Here is an 18,566-nt window from a genome sequence, read left to right as displayed (position 1 = left end):
GACCCGTAATTGTTTAATTGCTTAACGAGCCACAGAACCAAGCCCTGGCCCAGCGCTTTTCCCAGAATGCTCTCCCCTTCTTCCCTCCACGGCTGACCACAGCCCCTGCAGCCTAAGGCTCAGACACCCAGACAGGGTGCTGCCACCACTGCAGGACACCAGACTCCCACTGCACGGCTGCGCAGTCCATTCCAGGTATTACTCACTGCTACACAGAAACCAGCAGCAGATCAGTGACCAGAAACGTCAACCTTATTACAATGTGGATGCTTGTGCAACAGAGTACAAAGTTAAATATTAAAACAGAGATACAGTGCGATTACCTGCAGTGTATTTCACTCCTAGAAGCGCACACAAAGAGATAACCTTCCTTTTAATAAGCTTCCAATATACGCCAGCAGCACAGCGCAGGCACCATGAAATATCAGGAACCAAAAAACTGCACAGGATCCAAATTACCTGCAATATTTCCTGAGCGTCTGGAAAGCAGCCGAAGTGAGAAAGGTAGATCAATAAGAATGGCAGAGCTGTCAACTCCAAGAGATGAGGAGCCAGTAACACCAGCAAACTTGGTACCATTTTGCCAGTCGAGGAGCAGCGCGATGCCCCCTCCTCTTCCTCGCCCGCTGTGGGACAGAACCAGAGATCGGACCGCAGGCAGAACCCCCAAACCCCAGGAATCACAGCAACACGCCAGGCGCGATTTCAGAAAGAAACCTTTTATTGGACTTTTTTTTCTTGCTTTACAAAAGTTTCCAAAAATACAATATGGATATCTTAGGAATCATTTCAAGCGTTTGAAGACTTCTGTTTTATAAAAACAAAGTTGTTGTTGGTACAAAGTTTTTAAAAACCCGAACGGTATCTTGCCCCCCTCACACCAGTTCTGCCCATGACCCTCAGTGATTGAACGCTGTTCGGCAACAGGGCCCAGCTGTGGACCTCACCCTCGTGTTTTGGATCGGGCCACTGAACAGACTGTTAGAAGGACGATGAAGATCAACAGCGAGGAATGTTCCTAAAAGAAGAAACCGAACGTACACAACACCCCCTGGGAATGAGGGTTCCAGACCACCGCCACACCCTGGCCCGGAAATTCCAAACTTGTTACCTTTCCCAGGGGGAAATTTGCATAGGAAAACGTGTGGGGAATTCACACACACACAGAACGTTTGTTTTGGCTTAATCTGTACGATCTGCATCAACAGCTCTGCAGCTGGTACAGTCTGGACTGGACCAGACTGCTGTGCAATGGGAGTGTGAAACCACTGTACAGTCTGGACTGGACCAGACCGCTGTGCAATGGGAGCGTGAAACCACTGTACAGTCTGGACTGGACCAGACTGCTGTGCAATGGGAGTGTGAAACCACTGTAAAGCCTGGACTGGACCAGACTGCTGTGCAATGGGAGTCTACAGTCCAGTTGCTCAGCTAATTCTTAATTTTGCAGAAATCTAGGTTTTTTTTGCACAAATGACTGAAAGCAGCAACAAAAAGGCTTAAAGGTTTTTCCCCATGGGGAATGTGATCATGTTTGCTCCTTGTCGGGCTCGAAGATATACTTCCAATATTATTTATGAGCTCCTGACAACTTAAAGAGATTTCACACCTTGAAACACCCCAAGCACTTCTGCACTTCATCCGAGCAGTCACCTGATATCAGACCTGATACAGAAAGATGTTTCAGAATGGCTGTCCATAAAAAGTGATAATTAACAAAAAAATTGAGAAACTTGAGCATCCAATTATACTCCCAGTGCAGAGCTCTCTGAGCCAGTCTAGGACTGACACTGCCGTCAGTGAACCTCCCAGTGCAGAGCAGGCTGTGACGAAAACAGCAGAGAAGTGTATGAGTGCCTGTACCCACAGCCCTGCAAATAATGGGTGTCCAGAAGGCATGAGCTTAGGTGGCAAGTCAGACAGTGACTGGTGAGACAGGTAAGGCCTGGTACCTCAATGTCTGGCCCCCTGATCTAAAACAACCCCTACTGCCAAGCCAGCCACTTCCCAGCAAGTGCCAGGAGAACGGCTGTTATCCCTGAGATATCCGAAAATGGGGAACAGCCCCCCATCCCCCCCAAAGAAACTGATCAGGGCTTAGCCCTGTCCCCGTGCCCCGCAGAATGGCACTCTTCTCAGTACCATACAGGAGATCACACTTTGACAACTCTGTGCATCACAGACAGGCGGCACAGTGCTGCACCAGCCTCTTCACTCTGCTGGAACTAGAGAAACTGGAACACAGCAGCGGCCATGCCTGCTCTCCGCGCACATGAGAGAGCCTCACAGCGATCATAACGGGATTCCCGCTGTCATGACATCTGCATTCTTGGGGTAAACATCCGACTTCTGCCTGCATGGCTGCTGCAGACCCTGAGTGTGACACATGCAAATCAGAGCTTCACTCCATAGAGGCATCTGCGTGGAAGTGTGCTCCATTTTGGCCTCGGTGTTGTGCAATTCTGGTACGGCACATGTATACAATGGGATCAGGCCTCCATTTCTAAGGCACTGCAATTCCTCAGATCACCACCAGAGGGTGATCAGCTCACACTCAAAAATTAAAGACCTCCATTTTGAGAAAATAAGGCAACTGGATTTCTTTGCACTTTGTGTGTTCATATGCAAATACATAAAACAGGCCAACTATAAGATTTCTTTTTCTACTTGAGTGAAAACACTTTGCTCCCAGGTTACCCCTACACCAACCCCACTACTTTAATAACCAATACTTGTTTGTGTGAAGAAAATTGCATTTACCTTTTCTTCGCATAATGACTTGGGTCTCTAGAATACAAGCTAAACCCTTTTTGCTGTAAAGGGAAATAAGCACCCAGCAGCTGATTGTTCCTACAGATCACAGCTCCCTGTCTCACAGCAATCAGCTGCAATACTGTACGCGAGGGGCTCCCTGCCCCAGAGTACTTTATTTCATATTGTCCATTTGAAGTCTCCTCTAAAGTTTGCTCTCAGCTGTTAACAAAGCAAATGAGATTTGCAACTGAACCCCTTACTAATTAGCGCATTGTAGGGACTGCCCTCACTCCAGTGCGCTGCCCGAACCGAACCAAGCGGACTGGAGCAGAAGGAAAAACACTGATAGTTTGGGAGGGTCTGATACATAACCACTCCCATTGTGGGCGTGTCTCATACAGAGCCACTCCCACTCTGGATGTCTCGACACATGGTCAGCCCCACTGTGGGTGTGGCTAATGCATGACCACACCCACGGTACGTCTTTAGTCAGAAATAAGACAGCGACTTCTTAATTTTGTCAAGCAAGCTAAGAAGAGACTACGTCATGTTCTGTGTGCTGAAGCTGTTGGGAAATAATGCACTTTCAGGGGATTTTGAAATCCAAGACTGAGCACTAGCATATCAATTACAGGCACAAGTATCAATTACAGGCATAAGAGGGCATCTGGAATTAAAAAAAAAAAACAGAATTGAGACGCAGGGATTCCAAGACTGAGACCCACTGCTACAGCTCGAGTACTGCCTGCCCAGTGTACCAGACACCCATCCCAAGGGCAGTACTAGAGCTTCAGCTCCACAGTCAAAGTAGCTGAAGATTCAAGTTAATGATCAGACACCTGTTAAACTGCAATCACAGCTAGTTTGATTTTCAGATCCAAGAAATTAACCAAAATTGAGAACTCTTTCACAGAGAGAGAGAGAGATCGGAAACAGTGGCTCAGGAGATTGACCTGCTTCAGGTTTAACAAAGAGCTGCAGAGCTCTGGGATTGGATACAGTATTCGAACCCTGCGACCCTCCTTGCAGTAAATGGGCATAGACAGGTGTATGGGGTTTAAGTACGAGAAATACATTCTTTTCTTCTGTACAAGGGCACTGCAGCTAAAGGGTAAAGCCTCAAGCAGGTACACTGCTGTGCAATTGCCCCATGATATCTGTAATGCTTTTCCAGGATTGCTAATGCTTTCACAGAGAACAAACAGGGAGAGAGAGTCTCACGCCACCCTTAGTGTTTTCCAGATGAGCATTTTAAAAAAGCACCCTACCGCCCACTACACACCAGGGGCACTGCTGCCCTGAGTCCAAACGCCTGTCTTTGCTAAGCACAGTGTAGTTCAGGACTAGGCTCTCAAGAGAAAGCAGGAATTCTCTTTCAACAAGGGGCTTCAGATGAAAGGACTGGTCTTCGGGGGGAAAGGGGAGAGAGAACTGCGCCCCTTGAAAACAGTCTGATAAAGGCCGTGTGGTTGTCAAACGCCGTGTAAACTCAGTGCAGTCTGGCTTATGTCAGGGGTGACTGGGTGTCCATGGGGGCAGAAGCACAGCTGGTCCTCACTCTCATACGATTTCACACAGCAGGAAGCCCTGTGCCCAGGAAGGGATCTCCGCACATGCCGCTCTGTGATCAGCTGCTCTCGCCTGTGCGGAAGGCATGCTGGGACTGGTCAGCCAGCAGAAAGATCCTCCTTCAGACACATGGACGTTAGTGCACTGGGACTTCAGCCATGACATGACGACCCAGGAGTCACCGCTGGAAACAGAACACCTGTTCTCAAGAGTGAAAAACACTTCACTACGCAAAGAGTGGCGGTGGAGGGGAGTCTGGAACTGTTCAATTCCGCTCTGTGGGACCCTCCAGCATATGGGTGGACCAGACTCTGGGATCTGCTCACAGGCTGGAATGTAGTTCCTCTTTTATATAGCATCTCTCATCTGCTGAACAGTCACAGCCAGTGCTGGTCACAAGTCATTGCATGTGGCACAACTGGAAACGCTTTGGCAGACAGAAAACCTTGCCTCTGGCTGGCCAGGATGGCACACTCCTAAATACTGAACCGCCCTGCAGAGTGAGCCCGCTGGCTGCAGGGGAGAGCGGCATAGCTCACCCATTCCCCACGCTGCTCTCGAAACGCGACACAAAGGCCACATGTTCACAGGCATAAAAAACACACACCGAGAGCTTGTATAAAAACCACAAGAAGGCTATAAAAAAAGAGAAAAGCCTTCTTGCGAAAGAAAGATTCTGGAATTCTGAAAGGCACAGCGATGGGCAGTCAGAGCAGAGCTGCCTCCTGCGCAACAGGGCAGCTCCCGCTCGAGAAGAGGCCATCTTGAACGCTCCCTGAAGGTTCCCGCCCGGTGCGGGGCTCGTTTCTCCTCCAGAAGGCGTGGCGTCCTGCTCCGAGCTCCGCTCCAATCCCGGCAGGGCCTGCCCCAGCACAGCGCTCGCTCCTGGGGAGCTGAAGACATCGGCGGCAGGTGTGCGTTTCTCTCTGTGTCATGGGAGAACTCCCACTGGAGGGGGGGGGGGCGGGGGGGTGATGTCTTGGCAGGGCGTGGCTGCAGGTCCGAGGACTGGCCAGAAGGTGGCGCCGTGCCGCGCACAAGGGGGGGGGTGGTCAGGGGGCCCGCAGCTGCCCCAGGCCCGTGTACACATCCTCCGCCTGACTCAGCTCCTCGAACACAGGGATGAGGCTGAGTAGCTCCGAGTCCTCGGAGTCGTCAAACCAGGACACCACAGGCACCTGGGGGGGACAGACAGCCGTGTACCTCTGGGGAACCAGCTGCGAGCACGCGCGGGTTCGAGGACAGGACAGGACAGGGCGTGCAGGGAGAGTTACAGGCGCCGTGGGCAGAGGGGCAGTGACACACACAGCATCACCCCGCAGGGCACAGGCCAGGGCCAGGAGGACGCCATGGTGGGGTGAAGGATTTCGGGGCTCAGGAGGGGGTACTCACTGTACTCTCGGGGTGGAAGATGGAGGATTTCGGGGCTCAGGAGGGGGTACTCACTGTACTCTCGGGGTGGAAGACGGAGGATTTCGGGGGTCAGGAGGGGGTACTCACTGTACTCTCGGGGTGGAAGATAGAGGATTTCGGGGCTCAGGAGGGGGGTACTCACTGTACTCTCGGGGTGGTAGATGGAGGATTTCGGGGGTCAGGAGGGGGTACTCACTGTACTCTCGGGGTGGAAGATAGAGGATTTCGGGGGTCAGGAGGGGGTACTCACTGTACTCTCGGGGTGGAAGACGGAGGATTTCGGGGGTCAGGAGGGGGTACTCGCTGTACTCTCGGGGTGGAAGATGGAGGATTTCGGGGGTCAGGAGGGGGTACTCACTGTACTCTCGGGGTGGAAGACGGAGGATTTCGGGGGTCAGGAGGGGGTACTCACTGTACTCTCGGGGTGGAAGATGGAGGATTTCGGGGGTCAGGAGGGGGTACTCACTGTACTCTCGGGGTGGAAGATGGAGGATTTCGGGGCTCAGGAGGGGGGTACTCACTGTACTCTCGGGGTGGTAGATGGAGGATTTCGGGGGTCAGGAGGGGGTACTCACTGTACTCTCGGGGTGGAAGATGGAGGATTTCGGGGGTCAGGAGGGGGTACTCACTGTACTCTCGGGGTGGAAGATGGAGGATTTCGGGGGTCAGGAGGGGGGTACTCACTGTACTCTCGGGGTGGAAGATGGAGGATTTGGGGGGTCAGGAGGCAGTACTCACTGCGTTCTCGGGGTGGAAGATGTAGGAGGCGGGCGAGTTGTCCAGGATCAGTGTCTTGCTCAGCTCGCGGCCCAGCCGGCTCAGGTCCTTGACGTAGCAGCCCTGGTGGAAGACGCAGGACTCCCGGAACAGCCGGGTCCGGAACACACGGCGCTGGTCCAGCAGGTCAGTGACGGGGTCGGCGTACTGCAGGGGGGCAGGGTGTGTCAGGAGTCACGAGCACGGAGGCGAGCAGACTGGACACACCACAGCAAGAGCACGTGTGAGCGTGTCAGTGTGCGTGTGCGTGTGTGTGTGAAGGTCACATGGTTTCGTGCTGTACTACAGACTCTGACCCCTTGACCAGCCCGTGACACCCCCAGACCACCCCCGTCTCAATGCCTTGACTACGTCACATCATATGTCAGGACACAAGGGGAACCTACATGGAAGTGCATTAAAATCCAAGAACAGGAGGCACTTCCTTACACAAAGAGTTGTGGGAGCGTGGAACTAGCAGAAGCAGGGAAGCTGCTGTTCGTGTGCAGGTCTGAAGCAAGTCTGAAAATCAGGGTGCTGGAGGACCGCGGCCAGGAGGCCCGGAGGACTGGACTGTGTTTTGTGCCGCCCCGAGGGCCTGGCGCGGTCTTCGCTCATGTACCTTGGCCAGGCTGGCGGTGAACAGAATGCACTCGAACAGCTCGCCCATCCTTTGCAAGAACTCGTCCACGTGCGGCCTCTTCAGGACGTACACCTGAAACACGGCAACAAGTCAGCCTGGCGGAAAACACATCCCTGCCCCTCTTTCTCAGGGAGTGTGAAATAGAGAGGACGCCCCATTAGCACCCCGGCCTTCACTAATCATGGCCTCCTAAGAATCCTCATCTATGAACTGGCTTCATCGCTCTGTAAAGCACTTTGAGTGGAGTGTCCAGAAAAGCACTAAGTGGAAGGAATTATTATTACTACACACACCCCCCCACCTCAGCTGTCAGTGGTCTCCTGTGTGCCCCTCTCACTAACCTAATGCAAGGTAGGAGCTCTTCTAGTGGGACCAGTAGGGGGCGCTCACCCTGCGGTCTGTGTGGGTCCTAATGCCCCGGTATACCGATGTGAACACTGTACTGTAAAAAGGCGCCGTCCTTCGGAGGAGACATAAAACCGAGGTCCCGATTTTCTGTAGTCAATAAAAATCCCAGGGCGATTTTCGAAAAGATTAGGGGCGTTACCCTGGCTTCCTGGCCAAATTTCCCATGGGTCTTTACCAGTCATGGCCTCCTAATAATCCCCCTCTCTGAACTGGCTTCATCACTCTGCTCTCCTCCCCACTGAGAGCTGGTGTGTGGAGAGAGTACTGGTTTCTCTGGCTGCCACTGCATCACCCAGGTGGTGGAGGGGATCCCCATTACATGTAAAGCGCTTTCAGTGGAGTGTCCAGAAAAGTGCCATACAGGTGTAAGGATATTATTCCTATTCCTGTCATTGTTCCAGTTACTGTTACTGCACTGGGCTCCTGTCCTGCTGCCTGCTCTTCCCATCCGTGCTCTTCTCGACTCCGCCGTCAGCAGCCGCCTCCTGAAACAAGTAATCAAGAATAGGCCGCAGTGCCAGGATCCAGCCTATCCTGGATTACTTGAACCACGGAGCAGCTAGGGATCCCAGTGTTCTCCCGGCCTGGGGGGCGCACCAGGAACGCTGCTCTTCCCAGTCTGCCGTGTCTTCGGACTGGGCGCGGCCCCAGCCTGCCCATCCCGGCACAGCGCCGCCGGCTGCAGACTGCTCCTCCTTGGCGGGACTCTGAACCCCCCCCCCGTGGGGGCAGAGCGCCCTCAGCCTGCCTCGTACCTGCGCCCGTCACCACACAGGCGTGAGCGACCGCTCCCCGACTCTCTCACCTGGTGGGTGGTCCCCTCGATCTCCACTGGCACCACGAAGTCCGCGTTGCTGATGGGCTGCAAGACACCAGGCCAGAATGTCACAAAGGCGGAAACACAGGGGGTGGGCCCAAGGTCTCAACCCCCCGACACCCCACGGTCTCAGTCCCTCGACCGGTATGTGACACCCCCTGACACCCCACGGTCTCAGTCCCTCAACCGGTATGTGACACCCCCGGACACCCCACGGTCTCAGTCCCTCAACCGGTATGTGACACCCCCTGACACCCCACGGTCTCAGTCCCTCAACCGGTATGTGACACCCCCGGACACCCCACGGTCTCAGTCCCTCGACCGGTAGGTGACACCCCCCGACACCCCACGGTCTCAGTCCCTCGACCGGTAGGTGACACCCCCCGACACCCCATGGTCTCAGTCCCTCGACCGGTAGGTGACACCCCCCGACACCCCACGGTCTCAGTCCCTCGACCGGTATGTGACACCCCCCGACACCCCACGGTCTCAGTCCCTCGACCGGTATGTGACACCCCCTGACACCCCACGGTCTCAGTCCCTTGACTATGTCAAAATGGAGGACACAAGGGGAACCTATGTGGAAGTTTATTAAAATCCAAGAATTTGCTGACACAAAGTGTTGTGGGAGTGTGGAACTAGCTACCCGGCGATATTGACGCTGAAAAGCTGGATTCTCTCAGGAGAGAGGCCAGATGAGATCAACTGGCTAAGGCAGACAGGCGGCTCAGAGGGGCCCAAGGGCTGCGCTCGTGTGTAACCGTTCTCTTGTCCTCATACCAGTCTCTCTGCCAGCTGCGCATTGCTCACTGTCCTTGCCCATGATGCCCAAAGCACAGGGTGAATAACTGAAAACTTCTACATGATGAAAAACCCTACTGTACCTCCCCGCAGAGCCAAGACCATGAATATCAGTTTCACAAGGGTGCGACACTTCACTCATTTTAATGGTATGAGTCCGTTTCAAGGAAGCTTTTATAACCCATTCCCTCACCCTGTGTTTGCGATCCTGACACTGCACAGTCACCCTACTGCCCTTTCACCTCTGACCTCTGACCTGTCCGCCCCCCACCCGCAAACACGGAGGGGCCCCGAGGTGCCGCGGCCTCACCTTGAAGGAGCTGTGCACCAGCGTCTCGTCCAGGTCGATCACCACACACATCTTGCCCTGGTCCTGAGGGGTCACCTCGGGCAGCAGGCAGGGCCCGGGAATCTGCCGGAGAGGGGAGGGAGAAGCTCTGGGATCCAGGCGGGACTGGATCTGTTCCCAGCCGGAGAAATCCCAGAGTGTCCTGGACTGGCCTATCCTGCCATCCAGCAAGACCTGGTACACCTCTGGCATGTGTGTTTATTGTGTTGGAAGTGTTACATGTTGTCAGCTGTTCTACATGTGCAATAGAGGGCAACGTTTCTCTTGTTTTTTGTAATAGAATAAGGTGCAACGTTTTTCTTTTCTTCTGGGACACTAGCAGACTCGGGTTCGAGCGGTCATGTAAGTGCTCTCCCTCCGTCCGGTCACACCTCTGCCAAAGGTCAGCTCAGGGTCCAGCCCTCTCAGCTCTCCAGGACGGTCAAGACCAGTGAGAAGCCACTGTGTTTTTAGACTGAGGGGCGTCAATACCGTCCCCACAAACTCTGCCCACTGTAGCTGCTGGTGTGGATTCGGGCCCCAGCGACACCCGCCCCTGAGGCTCCGCTCACGAAACAAGAGCAGGGCCCCCAGCGACGGGGGCGGGCTGGGGGGTCCTGTCCGGTGTCTCCTTCACAGGATGGGACACAAGGCGGCTCAGTAACACACAGGACATCCGGGGCAGAGCTGGGGAGCCTCTTGCTAACAAGCCCTGGGGCTGCCCAGCCAGAGATCAAGCCTTGCACAAGGGCACTGCTCTGATCCGTCAGCCCCCCTCTTCAGGGGAGGGGGCAGCTCGGGGGTCCTGACCTACACCTCCCGCTTGGCTGAACTGCCCTACTTGAAAAGGAACTACAAGGCATACAGAAATACAAAGGACAACTGATCTCAAGGCTGATCGTGTTTCAGATTCATCCAAGGAAAACTGGTCAATCAAGTAACGCTCTTCCGCTCAAAAACGCACCCGGCATCCTCCTCGCCAACATGGCCGGGCAACCGGCCCGTTCCTTGGTTACCTTGGCAACAGGCCCGTTCTCCTCCGCCTGCGGCAGGGTACCCTGGGCCGGGGGCAGTGGCGGCACATCCTGGGCTCTGAGGCAGCAGAAGAGAGCGCTGAAGATATTCCGGCTCCGGGGCTTCTTGGGGGAAGACCTCTTCACCTGGCCTGGGGACACAGACAGCAGGGGACGCGTCAGGCCAGCCGGAGCTGGAGACCGGCTGGCCGCTGGAGAGCGCCGGTTCTGCGCAGACGGACGCGAGAAGATCGACATCATCTTAAGGGCCTGGCGTCGCAGCCTCAGCCCGCCCGCTCACGAACCGGCTGCTGGTAAAACCAGACGCGGATCAAACTGCTGTGGAACACGGAGTCCAATCCCTCCTTCGGGGCAACGTGCCAAATATACCGTGACTAAAACTAAAACAAGTCACTGCACACACAACAGAAGAAGTCTTAACACAAAAGAAAGAGAAACGGGGAAGCCTGAGGAGAGGCACGTCCAGCCCTGCAGTGGACCGGGCAGCCCACAGACAGTAACCCAGCAGCACTGGGTGTCCAGCACACAGACCACACTGGGAGCCCCGGAGCCCTGCTGTCCGAGGGGCGACTCAAGGGGACGCGCTCCCCCCCCCGTGTGCCCCTGGGAGACGTCAGCAGTCAAGAGTGATCCAGCTCATTAACCAACGAATGACCACACAGAGTCAACGACTCTGTATCGCACCCAGCAGCCCCCAGCTCCCCCCCGACCCCCAGCACTGAACACCTGGCTTCTTCAACACGGTAGCCTCCCCTCAGGAGGACTCCAGCACCTTCCTCTGTCCAAGACACAGACACACCCACACCCGCCGCCCGACAGGGGTGCCCTCTGCTGGTCTGGAGGGTTTTCCCCTGGTTTAAGCCCCCAGCGCGTGGACCCTCCCCCCAGCTCCTGCAGGGCCGAGCGCCGCTCCGATGCGCGAGGAAGTGGGGCGTGTCCGTTCCCGCCGGAGCGAGGACCACGCCCACCCGCAGCGGGGTGTGTGGGAGCCAGGCCCCGCAGGACGCAGCCACACGCGCCAGGCGAGCGTGTGTGTGTGTGTGCGTGTGCGCGTGCGCGTGCGCGTGCTCATGTGCCTCCTGGCCTCAAGCCTGGCGAGAAGAGCTCTGCTTGACCCGTCTCCTCAAACTCGGCCGACGGCAGGATGTTGGCTATTTTACCGTTTGATTTTGCCGTTGGATTTTAAACGGCCTCTCTCAGATTTCCAGCCACAGCTGGAGGCAAGCCAACCCGAAGCGCCCTCTCGACAGCCCGCGCAGCCCGGGCAGGGGCAGCGGAGAAGCAGAAGCGCTCGCCCTGCCAGGCCACTACCATTCCAGAGGCACCGGAAACAGCTCAACCACCGCGGACAGCAGCCGCCAGCCGGGGGAACGAATCAAACACTCCCGACACGCCGGCTCGCGGCGCCCTGCCAGCCGGACCCCGAGTCCGGCGGAACACCAGAGCCACTCTCATCCCCGTCGTGATGCCTTCGGGTCCCGAAGAGCCACCTCCGGATACTGGCGGGTGAGCCAATTCGCTTTCAAAATACACACGATCAAAGCGCCCTGCGCTTCAGGAAGAAACGACAAAAATAACCGTACAACAGCTCTTCAGAAACGCACTCTGCTTGTGAATGACTCTCCAGCAGGAGCAGCGATCGATTCCTGCAGAGAGCCCGGCGCTCCCCCAGGTGGCTCTGTTCACACCAGCAGCCCGAGAGGGGGAGAGACACTCCTCCACCGGGGAGCCCACACCTCCTGCCTGTGCACGCAGAGCTCTTTTCAGCGCCAACAGCCCAGCTAGGGAGCCGGGACGCCCCCTTGTTCTGACTGAGTGACCTCACTGGGCTCTCCAGCACCGGCCACAGCAGAGCGCATCGACCCCTGGGGCCGCCACGCAGGGCCTGACGCGGACGCACGCGCGGCTCCTTCGCCTGCCGGGACCGCGCACGGAGACGTTGGGAAAACCGAAGCCCCGGATGGCGGACGGCTCTCCGGCGCCGTGGGGCTGCCCCCCACCCAGCCTGAGGGCTGCACTGGGCGGCGGGGCTCGGCTGACCCATCCGAACCCTAAAACTCCACAGAAACCGCTCCGGCGTTCGTGGATATTAACCAGCCCCACCACGCTGCTGCAGGAGGCGGAGACGGCAGCCAGGGACAGCCGAGAGCTGCACCGCGCCGGTGAAACAGCTGCCCCCGATGCGAATGTTTTCGCATTTTTAGCAGCAGCTCGTTGTCTGATCACAGGGGGTGGTCGGGTCAGCCCAGTCCATCACTGGAGTACAGCTCCCCTCTGCTGTGGACATTTCTACAACTGGCTGTCTCAGGAAGGCTGGGAAGAATCGCTAAGGACAACAATCACCCTGGTTTCTCATTCGTCTCCCCCCTTCCCTCTGGTAAGCCTCACAGGAGCATAAAGGCACAATGCGTTTTTGAAGTTGTGTGTGATTTAACTTGTTGTTGCTGCTGCTGTTCTGTGTTTAGGTTTTTGGCGATTCCTTTAACGTCTTTGTATTGGAGCCTGCGTGCAAATCTGCATTTCAATACACTGATGCGTATGACAATACACTGAACTTAACTTTGCCTTTGAACGCAAGTAAAAAAGCCGCAACAGAAGTAGTAGTGCATTTGGACAAGAGCTAATCACCATTCCCAAAATTCACTGAGACCGCTCCGCTTAACACCCGTTCTGACCAGGCTGCTGTCTAACGCCATCGGTGCTCAAACACGGATGATTTCTTTTTCTCACAACGGAACTTAAGAGAAACAGAACAAGTCAGAGGTTGTGCTGGCGTCTCTAAACTGTGTGTCCCGGTATCCCTGCTCCCAGAACACCGGCAAGCGGAGTTCTTCTCACATTCTCTCCACCTTTCTCCACACACTCACCCCGACACCGGCAGAACACACTTCATTTAAATTACCAACAAATTAGACATTTCACTTCTGGTATATAAATGCACAAAACAACTCCTGTGTTCCAAATGCGTGGCATGGTCTCAAAAAACAAGCCAAAACTTCAGACTTTTACCTGCCTGGTGGTGAGGGATCTCAGTTCTGTCCACCACGGGCTCCAGGTGAAGCCTGGCGTGTGAGTGATGGGCTCAGACACCACACGGACACCTGACCTGGACAGTCACAGCCCAGAGAGCCATCGCCGCGGCGGTCATCGGCCCTGCCCACACCCCGGACTCACAGCACTCACAGGACCGGTCAGCAGCGCTGACATACCGCACACACACCTCAAGACTGCACCTCCACCACACCGCACACACACCTCAAGACTGCACCTCCACCACACCGCACACACACCTCAAGACTGCACCTCCACCACACCGCACACACACCTCAAGACTGCACCTCCACCACACCGCACACACACCTCAAGACTGCACCTCCACCACACCGCACACACACCTCAAGACTGCACCTCCACCACACCCCACACACACCTCAAAACTGCACCTCCACCACACCGCACACACTCCTCAAGACCGTATACCATGGTATATCATGGTCTGCGTGGTATACAGGCTTGAGGTGTCTGTGCACTGTGGTGGAGATATACCATATAGACCATATCTACACTGCACTGCACAGACACATCAAGACTGTACACTATACAGACCATATCTACACTGCACAGACACATCAAGACTGTACACTATACAGACCATATCTACACTGCACTGCACAGACACATCAAGACTGTACACTATACAGGCCATATCTACACTGCACTGCACAGACACATCAAGACTGTACACTATACAGGCCATATCTACACTGCACAGACACATCAAGACTGTACACTATACAGGCCATATCTACACTGCACTGCACAGACACATCAAGACTGTACACTATACAGACCATATCTACACTGCACAGATACATCGAGACTGTACACTATACAGACCATATCTACACTGCACAGACACATCAAGCCTGTACACTATACAGACCATATCTACACTGCACAGACACATCAAGACTGTACTCTCAACTTTTACACTTAAAAGAAAATCATTCACAAGCAAAATAATAGATGGCAAGCAGCACTGTTTTAAAAAGGCAATATTGTAACAGCTATATTTTCAAAACACTGGACAAAACGAAAATTGCAGCAAATAAATTTCCCTGGAATCATAAAGGCAGTAAGAAGAAGAATACTTTCAATGAGAGGCCATTCAGCAATCGCAATGTACTGCACAGATCCGTCAACAGTGCACAGCACAAGAACATCAACCCTGTGCTGCACAGATCCGTCAACTCTACACAGCACAAGAACATCAACCCTGTGCTGCACAGATCCGTCAACTCTACACAGCACAAGAACATCAACCCTGTGCTGCACAAATCTGTCAACAGTGCACAGCACAAGATCATCTACACTGTGCAGCACAATAACTTCTACACTGTAGCGCACAGATCCCTCAACACTGTACAGCACAATAACTTTCTACACTGTAGCGCACAGATCCCTCAACACTGTACAGCACAATAACTTTCTACACTGTACAGCACAGATCCCTCAACACTGTACAGCACAATAACTTCTACACTGTACAGCACAATAACTTTCTACACTGTAGCGCACAGATCCCTCAACACTGTACAGCACAATAACTTTCTACACTGTACAGCACAATAACTTTCTACACTGTAGCGCACAGATCCCTCAACACCGTACAGCACAAGAACATCTACACTGTAGCGCACAGATCCCTCAACACGGTACAGCACAAGAACACCGATACTATAGTAGTTAAAGTCACTATCGCGCACTCACAGCCCGCCCCTTATTTCCCTTCACTGGCCTCGAGACAGGCTCCAAGTGCACGAGCGCGGCGGTACTTTCCGGCCGCTCTCGTGCCCAGTGACGCCGCCGCGCGCTTGGTGCCCCCGCGGCTGCCCCGAGCGGAACGGGTCGCTCCTGCAGCCTGGGGGGGGGGCGCGCGACCCCCGTGTCAGAGAGAAGAATGAAGGTCCCATTTCCGGGTCACGGGACATTCCGCTCCTCCGAGTTTATCAGTCTGTCAACACTCACGCAGGACTCGTGCTGTGCTGTGCAAACACACGCGCTTAGTAACGAGTACTACGGCTTTTGTTTCACTTACTGTAGACTTTTCACCGCTCATTAACACCCGCTGCTCGTATCTTCTTTAAATATGATGAATTCACTATATTCACTGATCCCGCCTCATGCGTTCTGCGCCGCTCATATTCCACAGCGCAGTGTCTGGGATGTAAACAGTGGGTTAAATAAATTATATCAACAGATAATCCTGTTAGCAGACCTCTGGAGTTCTGCACAGATGCTGATATCCACGCCTTGCTGCTGAATGAAGAAAGCGGACTTTTCTCCACCCCTCAGTTGGAAATTGAAATTTTAAACACGAGCCCCCGGGGTTCGGGCTGGGGCTCGAGGACAGGGGTCCCCCCTCAGTCCCGAGGGGGCGCCGTGGGGCGAAGGGAAACGCGCGAAGTGGACCCAGTAACCGATGCAGCGGAAGGTAAGTTTCTGGAGCTGCTGTCCCGCAGGTGTCGGGAGAAACCGCCCAGCACAGGCCGCACGTCACCTCCACCAACCAGCACGAAACCCACCCGAGACGCGGCACGCGACCCGGGTCACCCGCCCCCCCCCCCCCCCGAGGAAGAAAAAACAACAACTTCCAGCGCAGGAAAGGCTCCCCGCGCACGGGGTACTGCGAGTGGAAGCGTGGAAAGATTCACGCCCACTGTCCTGCGAATTAACGGACACGGACGGGGCACGGAGCCGCCGGCCCGGCGCTGGGGGGGCTCTCCGGGCTGCGGTCTAGAGCAGGAGGTGAAACAAAAACATTGCAATTAAAAATACTTGCCGTGACAGCCGGGGGGGTGTGGATGAGGGGAGGAGGGAGGGGGTCGACCACACGTGATTCTAAAAAAAAAACACCACACGCCTCCACGCCAGGGAGGACTGGGCTGGAGGGCGGCGGGCGGGCTGGCGCGGTTTTTCTCTGCAAAGTTTTCCCCGACTCCGTTCTGCACACAAACACCCCACGGCAAACACGAGTGGCGCCTTACCTGGCTTCGACGGCAGAGCAGAGTCCCCTCGCTGCGCTTGCGTGATGATCGAGCTTTCCATCTAACGAGCCCGCGGCGCTGCCCCCGTCGCTCCTCCGGATCAGACCCGCTCCCCCGGCAGGTGAGCGCTCGGCCGCCGCCCCGGCTCCCTCCGGTCCCGCTGCGCTCCCTGCTCGCGTGTCCCCGTCCCCCGCGCGGAGGGGCAGGGGGGGCGGGCTGTCCTACGGCTCGGTTGCTAGGGGCTGGTCCCCGGTCCCTCGGCGTGTGCGCGGCTGCCCGGCGCCCAGCGCTGTCTCTGCGAGCGGCGGTGTTGCTCCAACATGGAGACTCAGCCCGGAGGAGCAAAACAACCGAGGAAATGGGGCAAGGGGGCGGGCGCGGCGGTTTCAAGCCGCCCTTACTACGGATAAACAACCCCCTGGATCGGACGTTTGCCGACGAGAAAACGGGAAAGGGACCCCGGGAACACCCCCATTTTGCCCCCCAGGAAGAGGGCCCCTGGGGTCCTTTCGGGTGAAAAGTGCGGTTTAAGGGACCTTTCGAGCTTTGTTTTTGCCTTTTCGGGCACCCTGAGGGAAGCCTTGAAACCGCTCGCCGGCTCCGATTGGCTGCGCGCTGCAGGGGGCGGGGCTCGGCGGCATTCCCCCCCCCCCTCCTCCTGTGCACGCGCCGTGCTGAACACATTCCAGCGCGCGAGAGCGGGGGGACCCGCAGAGAGTCCCGCGACTTCAAACCGGTGGAAGCGAGCGTGTTGGGGGGGCGGTTTCTGAACTGCGCTGGTCAGCGCCTCAGGAAAAATATCGTTTCACTTTTCATCGTATCTGACCAAAGGGGCTGGCGAGAGGAGGAGGGGGGACGTTTTAAACGGCTGATTTATGAAACATCTTTTCGGTACACCACACGGTATTGGCAGGTTTCGTTAGAGTAGACTTATGAACGGAGCTGATGGGAACCATTAACACAGCTTCGAGTCTGAATAGCGGCACAGGACAGTGCGGTGGCGCTGGCGAACACCATTTTGAGAGTGCGGCCGCCGAGGACAAAGGGAGACTGTGCAGAGCGCTCTGCTGTCTGCCGTCCTGCCCCGCCGGGCTGGGGCTGCACGAACACGCAGCCGAGTGGTCCAGTGTGGCTCACAGGCATGGCGTTTTACCGTTTGTAAACCCCAGATTGTCAACGTTTCAAATATAGGAGAAGGGACGAAATGTGTTTTGCAGATGAACCGCCACTGTGAGAAAGCGAACTCCCGAGAATGTTATTTTGAATCGAGTGGAAAACGTCTGGAAGGATCTAGGGAGAGCGGCACTGGCATTCCGTGTGGATTTAGGTGTTGATGTTTGTTGTTAGAGCGGACGTAGAAATCGTCTTTTTAGAAATCCTTTTCAAACTTCAAGTTTTAATATTAACTCCTATCGGTTAATACTAGTGTTGTTGCCGTCAAGATGAAAATACGCCCTCTGGTTATATTAGTACGGCTGGTTTTCAGGCTTGTCCGGTGTTCGCCTGACGCCCTCTCGCGCGTGGCGGACGGGCTCACGGGCGCTGGATGTGACACGGGGGGAGATAGAAACGGTTCAACATGGGCCAGGGGAATTGGGAACAACTCCACCCCCACCTCACCCACGCCTTCATTAGAGGAGTCATTGTATTAATTAGTTCAGATTAAGGGATACCCTGGGGTTTCTGTAGAACTTGCTTTCCTGCTGTCTGCACCTCACACAGCATGTAGCAGGTGTGTACGGGCCTTGTTTTACTTAGAACATTTTAACCCTACATCCTGGGAAGCCACTGTTCAATGGATGGTTCAATGGATGCTGCACATTGGTGGTGGTGGAGGGGAGTCCCCATTACCTGTAAAGCGCTTTGAGTGGAGTGTCCAGAAAAAGCGCTATATAAGTGTAAGCAATTATTAATTATTATTATTCAATGCATAAGTTAAAAACTATCCTTCCTGTCCTTTATTCATGCTCATGTCTTGCAGATACATGTGTGACAG

The 18,566-nt window shown here is 55.1% G+C and overlaps 1 protein-coding gene across 1 annotated transcript; it reads right to left on the bottom strand.

The window, feature by feature from the left end:
- Positions 1-703: 703 nt before the first annotated feature.
- Positions 704-16,711, bottom strand: ctdsp2 (CTD (carboxy-terminal domain, RNA polymerase II, polypeptide A) small phosphatase 2). Its single transcript, XM_088635804.1, has 7 exons — positions 16,571-16,711; positions 10,506-10,654; positions 9,472-9,573; positions 8,349-8,405; positions 7,115-7,207; positions 6,475-6,660; positions 704-5,501 (listed from the first exon to the last, which is right to left on the bottom strand). Exons 1-7 carry the CDS (start codon positions 16,629-16,631, stop codon positions 5,376-5,378), a joined length of 774 nt encoding a protein of 257 aa, XP_088491930.1. The 5' UTR covers positions 16,632-16,711; the 3' UTR covers positions 704-5,375.
- Positions 16,712-18,566: the final 1,855 nt, after the last annotated feature.

This window comes from Lepisosteus platostomus, chromosome 1 (assembly GCF_059453375.1).
Source record: "Lepisosteus platostomus isolate fLepPlt1 chromosome 1, fLepPlt1.hap1, whole genome shotgun sequence".
In the NCBI taxonomy this organism is placed as follows: domain Eukaryota; kingdom Metazoa; phylum Chordata; class Actinopteri; order Semionotiformes; family Lepisosteidae; genus Lepisosteus; species Lepisosteus platostomus.
This window is presented reverse-complemented; position numbering and strand designations above follow the sequence as displayed.